General features: G+C 38.4%; 1 protein-coding gene across 1 annotated transcript in view; it reads left to right on the top strand.

The window, feature by feature from the left end:
• The first annotated feature begins 1,688 nt into the window (after positions 1-1,688).
• Positions 1,689-14,608, top strand: part of trappc10 (trafficking protein particle complex subunit 10) — a 35,010-nt gene continuing 22,090 nt past the window's right edge. Inside the window, exons 1-4 of the mRNA XM_030080539.1 lie at positions 1,689-1,863; positions 8,931-9,012; positions 9,282-9,417; positions 12,480-12,679. Of these exons, the coding sequence (XP_029936399.1) occupies positions 1,803-1,863; positions 8,931-9,012; positions 9,282-9,417; positions 12,480-12,679 (479 nt within the window). The 5' untranslated portion in view covers positions 1,689-1,802. The remainder of the gene's footprint in view (positions 1,864-8,930; positions 9,013-9,281; positions 9,418-12,479; positions 12,680-14,608) is intronic.

Raw genomic sequence — 14,608 nt, 5'->3', positions numbered from 1 at the left:
ATCCTTTGGTGCTGTTGAATTATTTATTAGTCTCTTTTAATACAAAAATATGTTTTTCAAAAAAAAACAAAAAAACAAAAACATTACCGTGACGGTTTTGACAAAAACAAAGTAGCCTAATAACTGGGAAAACGCCTATTTTATGAAAAAAATACAAAATGAAGAGGTTGCACCAGTACATTGCTGAACAGCCAAGACCTTGGCCTATACTGATATACCTTCAGATTTTGTAATTTAACTCACTTTTTTTTTTTTTTAAATTAAAACCTAGTTGACAGATTTTGACAACTGTATGGACTGTTGTGTATGTGATCATTTACAAAATGAATTAATTCATTTATGTTTTGGGGAGTAATACTATTCAACTGAGAACATAATCAGTTTTCATCAAGACATATGCAATTTGGTAATTGTGTCAGCTGTAGACACTTGTGCTGACTTATTTGGATAGATGTGTTGAAACCTTTGCAATATGTTTAAAAGAATTAGAAATTCTTACCTGTTGTGAAAGAGTGACCAAATGTTGTGGAGATTTTTATATGCTGCTTTGACTATATTAATCAGCTTTTGAGAGCTGAGCCAAAGCAACTGAGAAAAACTGCATGATAAATGAGCCGAAGGGAAACAAGGGGTGAAAGCAAGTTTTACATTTTTAAAGAAATTTCTCGGGATTCCTTTAACCTTTGATAGAATGTTTGACAGAATTCAGATACAATAATTCACATGCATCGTGAAATAAATCTGCAGCACAGCAAAATGTGAAAAAAGTTTTGTGGGTGAGTGCCTTTTTGTGGGATGACTGCTGGTGGATAGATGTACTTTCAAATAAATGTACCTGACAGAGTCTACATGGTTTTGTCATGATACACATTTGACTGTTTTGTCAAATAAGACCAACTGAGCCTCTTTTAGATTTGGCTATAACATATAGGTTTAATTTTCAATGGTTTTTTGCAGGTAAGTTCTGATGTTCTGAAGTAATTGATAGCTGCTAATTTGTGGTGATCTTCACTAGCTATCAGTTTGACCTTTGCATTTCATAAGAATTTACTATTCCCTGTTTCATTCAGGGTTTGCATTGATTCTAGGATTTGATTTGATTTATTTTAGGACTGGCAGCCCCTTGAGGTGGGCTGTACATATTCTGCAAAGATCTGATTCAGAGATGGGAATACAGGTTTTTACCAGTGTTTCTTGTTCCACTGTTTCCACTCTGATCCTTTTTAACATTATCACCTTTTATTCAGCATATTTCCTTGACTTCTGGGGACAATTGTGTGTTTAAACAATCCAAACAGAACTTTTATATCTATATCAAAAAATAAATTTTAAAATTGTATATAATACTGTAAGGCCCTTTGTTTTCTGTGTAGAAGACTCATTTGTGTAGTCAACATGTCAGTTTTATCAGATTTATTTTAGTTTCATATTTATTGGATGTGCTTGTTGCCTGTGTTTAATTATCTTATTGAATGCATAATCAGGCGTAACGCTCCAAATTACGATGTGCTTGTACAATGACAAGGCTTTTTATTCTCTTCTACATGAAATGAAAATGCATTTTTCTCTCTTCCTGACTACTGACTTACTAACTTCAACTCAGTCCTGTGGTTTGTCCCAAAAGAAAAATAGGTATACTTTTCCTTTAATGACGCACAGTTTACGTACATCGCGTGAAGGTGTTCCAGGAAGTGCAAGGGGACACAGGCCCCATCGATTCAATGCAACTGCATACATAAGCATTTACTAATAACAACGCTGAAATTGGATGTCAGTTTCATGGGGGGCTACCGCTAACACATATGGAGTCTCAAGAAGAAAAGCCGATCATTTATACCATGGAAAACAAGCCGATCGTGACATGTGAGTGTTATTTCGTGAGGGGAGGTTGCAGTCTTATTTTTTCCTCTCTTGACAGTTCGCTCGCTAAATCAGCCAGCTTGGGTTAGCTTAGCACTGTTCCGAAGCTAGCTGGGAATACTAGCTAGCCAGCTTTGAAACACTTGCGGTTTACCGGGGATTTGGTGCATCATGTCAGCTGGTTACGTTGGACTGCTCTGCACTATTAGCATATTTTATTCGTGCATTCGTCCATGTTGTAAAGGTTCCAACGGAAAACGGGAAATTTGAAGGTAGCTAGTTAGAGAGGCTAACAGGCCTTGCTGTCTGTACTACGTCACGGCTAGTTGCTGCATTTTGGGCTACCTGCTGTCACCAAGCAGGACTTCACCTTGCTCCCCTCTGGACACACAGGCTCTCTTCTGTTAGCAGCTCAAACAATGAGCACAACTGCATATGTTTGGGTGGGAGTATCCGTCTGCCATTCTTAAATCCCTCCTTGGCGCCTAATGGAACCTTGTTAGGTGGGTTATTTTAAGAACTGGCTCCGGCGGGGACCAGTTTCGACTTTACACTGCAGGCTACTCCATTTTTAGGAGTGACTGGTCAAGAAGACGTACCCCAGCACATGAGTGGACAGGGCTCTGCGAGTCACAATATGACCAGAAAGCTCAGGGGTTAGAATGTACTGAGAATGTACAGCTACATTCACCATGGCCATTTCAGTAAGTGGGTCCTAACGTGGGATCTAGGGATGACCGGGGGCTGCAGAGGTGTCCAGCAGAGTGAGAGGGGTATAATTTCACTATTAGTTAACATACTTTCAGCATGGAGATAGAGTGTTAAAGGGTGACTTTTCAAGAGGTGTCACTCACTTCAAATATAATGGACAGGTATGTCGTCCAGTAATGAAATTAACTAGAAAAAGCCTATCATATATTAGGGTTGTGACAATATACTTCTCCCAATTCAATAGTATCACTGATATTTGGGTGCAGATTCGATATGTATTGCGATTCTTGAGTATTGCGATTTGATATTACAATTTATAGTGATTTTTGTTTTTTGAATTATCCTCTAGATTGTGGATGTAAAGTGTCATGAGGCTGTGATTATCCTTAAGGTCACCATGGGTTCTTTCATACAGTAATGTCAAGTTTGAAAAAAATGGCTGTTGTGGGGGCTAACATCATCACGCATGAATCAGATGTGGCTCATTGAATCCACAAGAGTCTCAGCTTTCCAGTCAAAGCCAATTGATGCAACTCCAAGACTGTTTAGGCCCCAGTCTGCACAAATACACCATTTTACAACAGGCCACAAGAACACATTTGGACTGCATGGTGTGTGGCCCAAACTGCATGGGATAATTATAAGGTCAGACCTTTGGCTGCCCACAGAGCCTGTTTTTATTCAGATATCTGCAGGTCAGAGGTCAAGGGACCCCACTGAAAATGGTCATACCAGATTTTACCTCGCCAAAAATGTAGCCTAATTTGGAGCAGTATTTTGCCCCCTTGATGACAACCTAGCATGACATGCTTTGTGCCAACGGATTCCTTAGATTATCTACTTTCATATGATACCCATATGCTTACTTTAAGTCAACGTGGTAATAAAAACATAATCAATTAAAATATTGCAAAAAAAGAATTGCAATACTGAAGTGAATCAATGTTTTTCCCCACCCCTATCATAATGGTTGTTATGCACGAACTGTTACAGAATGGGACAGTAGTGGTCTGATGCCTTTTTTCATGTGATGGTTGACATGACATGAAAAGGTTTGGGAACCTATGTCCTTGGCAACATGTGTGTGCTAAACCAGTGGTTTTCAAAGTGGAATCCAGAGTGCCCTCAAGAGTCTTTAATGGGCTTCCAGGTGGCCCTCAGTATAATGTAGTTTATTTCACTGTAATTGAATTCACTAGAAAGTGTTACAATGCTGAAGCTTGAAACAGTCAGTACTTGATATTCAAGGACAGACTCTTGATGGTAATTAACATGCAAAATTTCAAGGCTGCATCTCAACTAGTCTTTGAGATATGGTGCCCCAAACATTGGATGCTGAACAATTCAGTTCAACTTTATTTATCCCCAAGGGGCAACTGATGGGCATTTAAAGCAGCATCTAAAAGGTTGTGACAATGCTGAAAATGCATGAGGTATCATTTAAACTTTTTCTTTCTTTTAGATTCAGTCTCCACAACTTGTCAGTGTTTAACTATGACACCTAAGTAGTTTAACTCTTTGACACCTGCACACATTCATTAATTCAAGACCATGAGAGAGCAAAATAAATACATAAATAAATAAATAAAATACTGGCGCGTTCTTGAAAAGAAAAAGAAAATTTGGGAAAATTAAGAAAACTAAGAATAATAGTGTACTAGATAAGTGATACTGGGTCAGTGTGAGGTTTCTTGTGTTTACATGCTTGTGGAAAAGCATCTAAAACCAAAAATCATGGCATTAGGCTTTGAGTTGTGGCTAGTGGCAGTACACTTTGTGAAGAGTTTAAATTCATATTTAGTTGAAGTCCATAAGCACGGTTACAGTCACAGAGAGCTTTACAATTCCACAGTCGATAAAAATCAAACAAACAAACAAACAAAAAAACAACACCCCTGACCTACATGTGCATAGTTGGCAAGTAAAACAGCCAGGGGAGAAGTGGAAGAAGCACAGAGGGAGGAAAGCACCCCCGGCCAGGATTGTAACGGTTGCCGAATGGGCAAGTATTAGAACAAATCAATTTAAAGAAGTATTAACTCTAATCAAAGAAAGCCAGAGAGAAGAAACATTTACCAAAGTTAATTATCCTGTTACAGCTTAGCAGCATGTGACAGGCAGCCAAACACAGAAAGAGAAACAACCTTAGCCTCAAGCACGTCTGTTTTTGAGCGCATGTTTTAACAAGTTTTTGAAAAGGGATATTACAGTATCTTACTTGTTCATTTAGGCTCGGGATACCAGGGCACGATCAGGTGATTTAGCATCACTTATATCCATCAGAGTGAAAATACATCATCAAACACTTTGCGTGTTGGAAGTAGTATTTGTTGCATTTCTTAACTAATACTATATGTCTGTGTAGAACTGCTCTTATTTTGTGCACAGAATAGCTACAAGGGAATTTCAGCTACCTTAAACATTAACAGAAATGAAATGAAACCATAAAGTCCTTAGAGGGGACAAGACCATAAAGTCTGAAATGAACTCTTCGACTCACCTGTCAAGGGCTGATGAACTGAAAAATCCATGAATAACTTCAAATGATCAAAACAAACAATACATATATAAAACAAACTATATATATGCATGTGTGTGTGTGTGTGTGTGTGTGTACGTATGTATGTGTTTATATACACACACACACACACACACACACACACACACACACACAAGAAAAACTGTCCCCCTGCTCTTTTATTCCAGTTTTGACAATGGGAAGGGAGCCTATTTAAAACATTCAGTAATGAAATGAGAGCTTGTTTGCAGTTTAAAACACTGGGTCTTAATTGTCTTAATTGTTTTTTTGTGGCCTGAGGCATATTATTTGTTGCCACATGACAATAGCCTTAAAGGACTAGTTCATCCAAAAATTAGCATTTTGCATTTATTTGGTTATGTGTCAGTCAAATCAGCAGTGAAGCTGGATATGCAGTTCCATATCAGCCTTCTCCAAATCAAATGAAGCAAGTGGTTGGTTATCTAGAGTTGCAAAAAGGGCCATGAAATTGCTGTGAAATTCAAGTTATTCTGTACAGCTCTTGCAGCAAGTCCTCTTGTTATAGCACAGGCATAATTTTAATGCGTCTTATTGAGATTAATTCAGATTTGCTTAGGCCTGTTCAAGTTGAACATAAATGTAAAAGCATATTGCCCAGAATTTTCTGAATCTCTTACAAAAATTTAATGAGTTATCACAACAACACAGTTCAAATTTAAAACAAAAAAAAATGCTGTATTTATATGTTGTCAGTAGCTATGAACATAAAGAATTGAGGCTTATATTATTATATATTCCGGGAGATTATGTTACCACAAAAAATAGAAAGAAACCAGGAAAGTAAATCGTTTTCAGTGCATGTGTTGTTTGACTAGCTTTTTTTTTTTTTTTTTTTTTTTATTAGCAGTGGTGATCATTTTTTCATTCAGTGTCCAAAAAGTCTCCTTAGTTTTAACTGAATCCTGAATCCTTAGTTGTGTGAAGATCAGCTATCCTTTAAAATTTACATTCCAGTTTTGAAATAGCGCTCAAGAAAAAAAATATGTGGGTGGGTAGTACTACTATTTTTTGTGCATTTTTGAATGTCCCTGTTTAGTATCCAATGTTTCGGGCACCGCATCATAAAAAACTATTTGAGATACGGCCTTAAAAATTTGAATGCAAATTACCATAAAAGATCAAACATCACCAATTGTGGATATAGTACACGTTTCAAAAAACATATTAGCACTATTATGATCTAGAAAACCTTCATTCTTATTTAAGAAACTTAAAGATAGGTCAAGGCTTTCATATGATGATATTTTTTACTTGATGAATCATTCTCTGATCATATTTGCCCAAGTAAATCATTGAAAATGAACAAAAAGTGATTTTTCAATGGGTTGTATAGCAATATCTATGCACCATACCGGTGGCACATTGTTACAGTTAAAATGCTACTAGCTGATAATTATAGTGTGAATATTAAAGTAGTTAAGAAGAATTTACACACACTTTGAGCAGCTGGGAATCAGGGGCAAAATTAGGCAGCTAAATTTGGGAAGTAATTTGGGAGGCCCATAAAACCCTGCCAAAGTTTGAAACATTCAATACTATATTTTAAGGGCAGAATCTTGATGGTAATTAACATGCAAAATTTCAAGGCTGCATCTCAACTAGTTTTTGAGATATGGTGCCCCAAACATTGGATGCTGAACAATTCAGTTCAAATGTATTTATCCCCAAGGGGCAACTGGTGGGTATATAAAGCAACAACTTTGAGGTAAAAGAAGTGGCATAACATACATGATGTAACTAACCAAACAACGACAACAAAATGTCTACCAGAAAGCCTACAATGTTCATTTGCAGTATTCAGTTGAATCCCCTTAGCAGACTGTGGTTTTCTCTTTTTTCCCTTTTTCTTTGTCTTTGATTGTGATTCTTTCTAATGTCACTATTCCCTCTTGGTTCACCACTCATATGTTCTTAAAAAACATTGAACAAACCTAAAAGCCTAAAGCGCATTTACAAATAATTATTAGCCTGAGTAAATATTAAATAAATCATTGCAGAATTAAATTGTTCAGTAATTTATTGAATTTTGAAATTGACACAACCATGGTCAGATCAGGAATTCCTGTAGCCTTCCAGGTCGCTGCAGCTCTGAATGTGAGGCTGATTGGAGACCTAGGCTATTACACATGTGGCTTATTCCACCACATATTATAACAGCAACTCAGCAGCAACAAAATTCATCCAAGTGTTGTCGACGGCAAGAACTATAGTGGAGCGGACATTGGGTTGAAAATGTGTTTAGAAGTTCAGACAAGTCAGGTGGCACCTTACGATGAAGAGCTCGGAAAGTCAGTGCATTCTTAAGAGCATGCTGTGTTTTGCACAATGTATGTACTGTGTAGGATGACAACATGACTTTTCAGAAGAGATGAAGAGTAAAGCAGAGGCTTAACTGAATGTGGAGATGGTACAGCAGGTCAACACACTGCAAAGGAGGGCCCAGCTGGTAGAGGAGTTAGCCATGAATTGCACTTTCTTTATTGCATTAGTTACATTCATTACTTTATTTAAGACCACATTAAGCAATATTGCATTCATTTTTCAGAGGCAGGAATGCCTCTGCGTTTGCACTCTCAACACCCTCTACTGGTCAGAAATCGCTTACTGCTTTGTTAAGAAGAAATCAGCTATGAAATGTATGTACAGTTATACATTTATGCCTCTGACATTATGAATTCCATGAAGCTAATAGTTCATTTCCAAACCCCTCTAATATACACCACTGCAGTCAGCCCTTTTATGCATAGCACGTGTGTGGGCAAGACTGTGTTCAGATGAACGAAAACAGGAAGTGCATTTGGATACTCCCTCAATGACCGTTCACCAGGAAGCTGTGCTTAGTGCTGGTTATTGTGATTGTGGCGTTAAAATACGGCCCATTAAGTACAAACCTAATGTTAGCTGTTCTCTTCGTGGGCATAACTACTGCGTTACAAAAATATCTACAGAATGACTGAGTTTAACATCCTCCAGCATTGCCGAGATCAGTTTCCATATGTGTTACTCAGAAAAATAAGTCTCATGGATCTTTATTGGTAGAAGAAAAGCATGCCCATCACAATCAACATGAAAAACATCCTTTTCCCCCCCAGAAATGCTGATAGAAGTAGCCCAAGTCAACCATCTCCCCCTTTGCAGTTGCTGGCTGTAGTCTGCAACTATGAATTTTAGCAAACTGAAGCAATGAAAATCTAGCCAAATATTCCTTTCTAAATTGAAAAATAACCAAAATTTTGATTGTCTCAGCACTACCTGCAGTGCATTGAGCAACATAGATTGATGATATCTATCAATGTAAGAGTGTCGAGTGTTTAGTATTATTGCATCTTGCACCAATTCACTTCTTGTTCAGGCCTTTCTCAGATCAGATCTTTAAGACAGACTGTCCACACTTTTATTTGCAAGTGATCACATCAGATTTTTGTGCCCAGACATCACTAGCCTATCTGCATGGGTTGCTGTGTTAACGCTGGTATCAGTAACCTCATACGCTGATGATGTGGCTTTCCAAGTCGGAAGCATGATAAATGTCCAGAAGCCTCCCCACAAGGTGCCAGCATACTGTCCAAGGATTGCTGTTCTGTGTTGTCCTCCATACTTCTCTGCAATAGTGACAGCATGGATTTTGCTCAGCTGCTCTGATGCACTTCCGTATTGATTTGACGTTGTGTGTCATATTGCAAGTGACTCAAAAGATGCTTTGAAATCCTATTTGAATCTCAGCAATAGATTTGGGCTGTTGGAACAAGGTCTTGCTGATCTCCTGCTCTTGCCTTTTGCCCTACCCCTTTCCTCACAGGTGCCGGAGACCAGGGCTTGTTCACATCTCTCTATACCCCACTGGCCCAACAGCTTCCCAGGGAGCCAATGGAATGGAGGAGGCGAGTAATATAAAGTCCTGATGAGATGTAGTTTTTCCATGCTTAATGGACAGTGTGGCATTGGTAGTGTCTTGAAATTGCAAGGGATGTTCAGTGGAATTCTTGTTCTGAAATAGCAGTAGAGTATAGGCTGTAAATTGAGTTTTGACAGGCAGAAATCTCATCACCTAGCCAACAGTCATTGAGTAATCGATCAAACAAAACCCACAATTATATTGTGTCAAATACAGTATTTGCTTGTGTAAGACCCTACTTTCTTCCATCTGCAGGACTTATGGCCGTGCACCAAAAATGATTCACCTTGAAGCTAATTTTGTCCAGTTTAAAGAGGAACTCCTCCCTAAAGAGGGAAACAAAGCTCTCCTCACCTTTCCTTTCCTCCACATCTACTGGACCGACTGCTGTGTGAGTAGCTTTAACCCTCTCAAACACATGCACACACCTTGCCCAACACCTACAGTCAACCGGTCAATCTCAGTATTTTCCCCCTACACAAATGAGTAAAGTACCTAATGAGAGCAGATATCCAGTGATGGTTAATTCAATTCAACGTTCAATTCAATTTTATTTGTATAGTGTTTGTATAGTGTCAAATCATAACAAAAGTTAATTCAAGGCGCTTTACAGAAGCTCAACAGATACTGGCCAAATCCATGGACCAAAAGCTCCCCCAAGAGCAAGCACAGGGTGACAGTGGCAAGGAACAAACCCTTTTAACAGGGTCAAAAACCTCAAGCAGAACCCTGCTCTGGGTGGATGGTCATCTACCTTGACCGGAAGGGTTGAGAGAGGGAGGTAGAGAGGGAGAGGGAGGGGGAGAGGGAGAGAGACAGGGAGGAAGAGAAAGTACATTGCAGGACATAGAATGATGCAAGTTCAACATAGGGCTGTATAGTAATACTAGTGGTGATAATAGCAGTAACGACACTGGTAACAGTGGTTGTAAGAATAACAGTAACAATACTCATAGCAATAATACTACTACTACTGATAATAATAGTAAAAACAATGATAACAAGAATAGTAATAATAATTATAGGTCTGATTGTAGTGGGGCTGCGTAATACTAATAATTAGATCAGTAATGATAGGATTAATGACAACTAAAAGAGATACTGTAGAAATGGGTGTTGAGCGGGATGGGGGGTAGAAATACCTGCTGAAAAGTGACAGAGGAAGGGGAGAGGAGAGGAGAGAGCACAAAACTATGGGAGAGAGACCGATGGCCAGTCAGTAAGATGCATTAATGGAATATGAATATGAATATGAAGAAGGTAAAGAAAAACTTAGTACACTTTTTCAGAGTGGAAAGTTGTCAGCCTAAATTGCCATGTGCTGTGTCAGACGAGATGACAGGAAGGAAAGCATGAACCTCCTGTAGCAACGGAAAAAAAGTAGGCTTGTTAGTTTAAGGAAGTGCTGTCACAAACTTGTGACCTACATGGATTACATTTCCTAGCAGACTGAATGTGTCTGCTCACTATTAACTCTGCAAAGTTTTCTGTTAGTTTGTTTGATTGGTGTGCTGAAGACCTTAATCAACAGGTCCTGAAGAGAGGATTTCACTCAAAAATAATTTTACAGATAACCATCATCTTGGGCTTGGCAATAAATCAGCATTAGTTATCATCTTTCAGTGGAATCATATTCTGTTGATATGATATTTTGAAATTGTGATCCATAATTCTGTCTAAATTGATGATGGCAAGCAAGTCATATTTAAAAGCTATAAAAAAGATGAAGTTGAAAGTATGTGAAGGAGTGTAAAATTGAGCTCTGTTTGGTGTCACACCCAAAGGACTACTGGTGACTTTCCATATTTTAACCCATTTACTACACTGCATGCATATGTTTTTGAGAGGATTTTAAATACTTACTCAGTTGAAGAATTTTAAACTCACTACTCAGTGTGACTTTTTCTTTATTACATTCTAACATTTTGCAGCAACTATTTCTTTTTGTTTCAGCAACAGTTTTCAACAGTTTTCTGGCAGTGATGTAGACTCTGTTGATAGTGGTGCCTCTGCATGGAAAGCATTTTCTGGTTTGACACACAGGAATTGTGCATTCATCTCATATTATAGAAACCAGAGTAAGTCTTAGGTGTCTTACCAGCCCCACCAGCAGCCTGTGTGCCAGCTCCTGCAGGCCCAGTCTAATGTTATACATGGTTTTTCCAAACGGGGAAACAAAGGCAAGGCGATGCTGAAGAGGGCTATGTGCTTCACATGATGCTTTGTTATGATGCTCTGCCACTAAAAAAAAAAGATTTGCAAGGAAGATGGCATCAACGAATACTGCCAGATTCTCCTCAAAATCTGCCATTATTGCCATTCCCCCCCCCCCCATGCTCCTGTATCATGTGATATTGCAGCAGATGTTAGTGTTACAATTTTTCACATTTTCCTACACAGGAACTCAAGTAAGTGCATAGTATTGTACTCAGGGCCTGGCCTTTATTTGTTGGTGTCGACTGAGCACTTTGCCATTACCAGGGGCCCAGCTTTTAATTTACTACTGGCATTTATTTGAGGAAATATGATAAACAAAGCAAAAGCAGAGATACAGAGGTGGTTGTCATAGCAGCAGTGTTACGAGCCAGACGAGATCTTATGTTCTCTGCGAACATTGTGCTGCTGATGCAGTTACCATAAATGCTGTCCCTCTGCCGGGAGAATGTTCTCACCATGAACACCATGAATGCTGCACAAACCATAGAAAGCGTATTGGTGCACTAAAAATATGCTGTTTTTTAAAAAGCTGAAGTATTGGGATTTTGATTCAAACATGCAAAAAATAGGACATTTTGTTAATTGTTGTCTGAATTTACAGTTAAATAGCTGTATGTTGTATGTAGAATTAGCTTATATTTAATGTCAGCTGTATTTATTAACCTGTAGGGTTAGTTTTTTCACGTGCTGTCTCTTTGACTTTCTCAATGATTTAGAAGTGTATAAGAGTTAAGTCTTAATACTAACAAGCTTTCTCCTTGTTAGCAAGGAGCGACAGTATTTCTTCATAGTCTATCATATTATTATATTATCTACTGCAGAGGTATAGCAAGGATAAATTTGGTCTACTTACCTTACACTCTGTAAACTGTTTTAAGGTGTGGTGGTGTACAATGGCTAGCTCACTGTTATGAAAGTATGATATTGATAACCGAGTGCTTTCTGATCTTCAATAAATGTAACGTACCATGGTGTAGAACACAGTACTATGTCATGCTTTCCTGACTTCAAATCTCATTTGCTATGCATATTATGCTCACACTTGTTTTATGCTCTTTTTCTTTCTTACTCTTTATTTCACACTATTGACAAGGCAAACATTATAACTGGTACCTCATCAAGTACATAACAGGGAATATGTATGAGGTTCCTTAATATGTAGTGTTTTATGTTTAACTATGATTTTCCTGATGTGCATTGAGACCCTGAATAATAAATATTCCCACCATATTATAGGACACAGAGGCATACAAGGGCTCGGTGAAGGAGGACATGATGCGCTGGCAGAACAGCCTTCGGGCCCATGGCTCAGCAGACTGGGTCATCGTTGTTGTGGAGACCAATGACGCCAAGAAGAAGAACAAGACCAACATTCTGCCGCGTTCCTCCATCGTGGACAAGATTCGCAACGACTTCTGCAACAAGCAGAATGACAGGTCAGGAGATACCACATACATCAGCAGTTGATTGAGACAAAAGCTAATTTGCTTGCACATTCCACTCTTGGCACCCACTCAGCATACAAGATTTCCTGTTCTTTTCTTGCAAACTTGGTAAGGGCGGAGTCCCTGTGTCTTTCTTTCCTTTCCCAATTTTCTTTTTCTTTGTCTCTTGTTTTTAATTCATTGGAGATCATATTAAATTCCTCAGACTATTGGCTGTAGTCTGAGAGATTGATGTCTTTTGACTAGGGCTGCCACGATTAATCGATTAATCACGACGTCGACAACCAAATTAGTCGGCGACTAATTTAGTAATCGACGTAATCGGTTTTTTTTTTTTTTTTTTTTTTTTAAGCTTTGTTTTTCACTCGAAACTGCCGCTGTACCTTCCGCTGTCATGTTTGCCTTCTGTCCTTGATGCACATGCGCAGTAGCGCTCATCAGAGTCAGCGGCGACTATGGCGAGCCGGCAGCAGAGCTCCACAGTTTGGGAGCATTTTACCCAAAATATTAACAGGAAGACTGTGAAATGCAAAATCTGCAAGGCAGAGCTGGCATATGGCAGCACGACTGCCATGCACCAGCATTTGAAACAAAAGCATGTTGTGTTGGCTGCCGAAGAGGACGACGAAGGGGGACCGTCATCTCAGTAAGTTAGTTGGCTAGTTAGCTGCTAATAAAGTTAACGTCAACATTAATAAGCTATTATTTTTAGTTAGCACATAACTTAAACACATCAAGATGGAAGGAAGCGAATCATGGTAAAACAATAGAAGCTGCATGGTGGCGCAATAATCTGCAATTTACGCATGATCCGATTAATCGAGGAATCTCAAAAATAATCAGTGTCGTGTCGATTATCAGAATAATCGTTTGTGGCAGCCCTACTTAAATGAATAAATGTCTGGTCAAAAATGTTACAGACAACACAACTTGGATATAACAGTTGTAACTTGTTGACAAAGACACATGTTTAATGTTGAAATAGTAGATTGTGTGCATTTACAAATCATAAATTTGCTTCGGTTTCTCGTCTGGAATTTTTATTGTATTAATGAAGTGAAAGCCTAGCTCTGATAGTAGCGTCTTTCTCATCAAATATGCCAGCTGTTGTAGCAAGTGAACACCTTGGCTAGTAGTACAAGTTGTACAGTATTTGTGCAGCTCTTGTTAGCTTTTAGTTAAGTGTTATAACTTCATGAAATCAGTATTTATTTAACAGAATAGAATTCCAAAGGCTCTATAGATCATAATCATTGCCTACAGAGTAAATTAGCGCATATAAAAAAATGAATTGGTCATTCAGTTGGTCAACTGATCTTTTTATAGCTCTATATCTCTACTTTCTATATCTCTACTTTTTCTGCTTGGCCTTGTTGTCTACACACAATTCTAGGCTTTCGTGGTTCTTCAGCAAGTTATTTGTCTAGTAAACATATTCTTTAACATAGCATAATTGCAGGCTCAGCAAACGAAACAAACCTCTCTCTCCTTTCTGTGTAGAATACTGTAATACATATGTGTTTTTGGGCACCATGGGTATATGATGGTCTAAACAGTATTTACCTTCTACATTACTAGTATATCTGCCATTTTACTGAAATAAAGTTGGAGGTTCACTGTCATAGGCTGACTACTGACTAGACTGTCACAACATTTACCCCACTAAACCATTTATAATCATTATTGAAGTAGTCATATAAACAGCATATTTTGTGCATGCATATTGTTAATCTGTTATCTTTGAGTTGTTTTTTTTTTTTGTTTTTTTTTTGTTAATATATCAATGCATGTGTCTGAAAAGAGAGAATAAGGAAGTTTGTACAACTAACACACAATGTACTGTTGTACATACCGTATTTCCCCAATTAATCGCCCGGCCGCAAATAGCCGCCTGGTTCTTTTAAACGCCTGGGGTCTGCA

The sequence above is a fragment of the Myripristis murdjan genome, chromosome 21, assembly GCF_902150065.1.
Source record: "Myripristis murdjan chromosome 21, fMyrMur1.1, whole genome shotgun sequence".
Taxonomy (NCBI): domain Eukaryota; kingdom Metazoa; phylum Chordata; class Actinopteri; order Holocentriformes; family Holocentridae; genus Myripristis; species Myripristis murdjan.
Note: the sequence above shows the minus strand (reverse complement) of the source record. Positions and strands in the feature narration are given on the sequence as shown.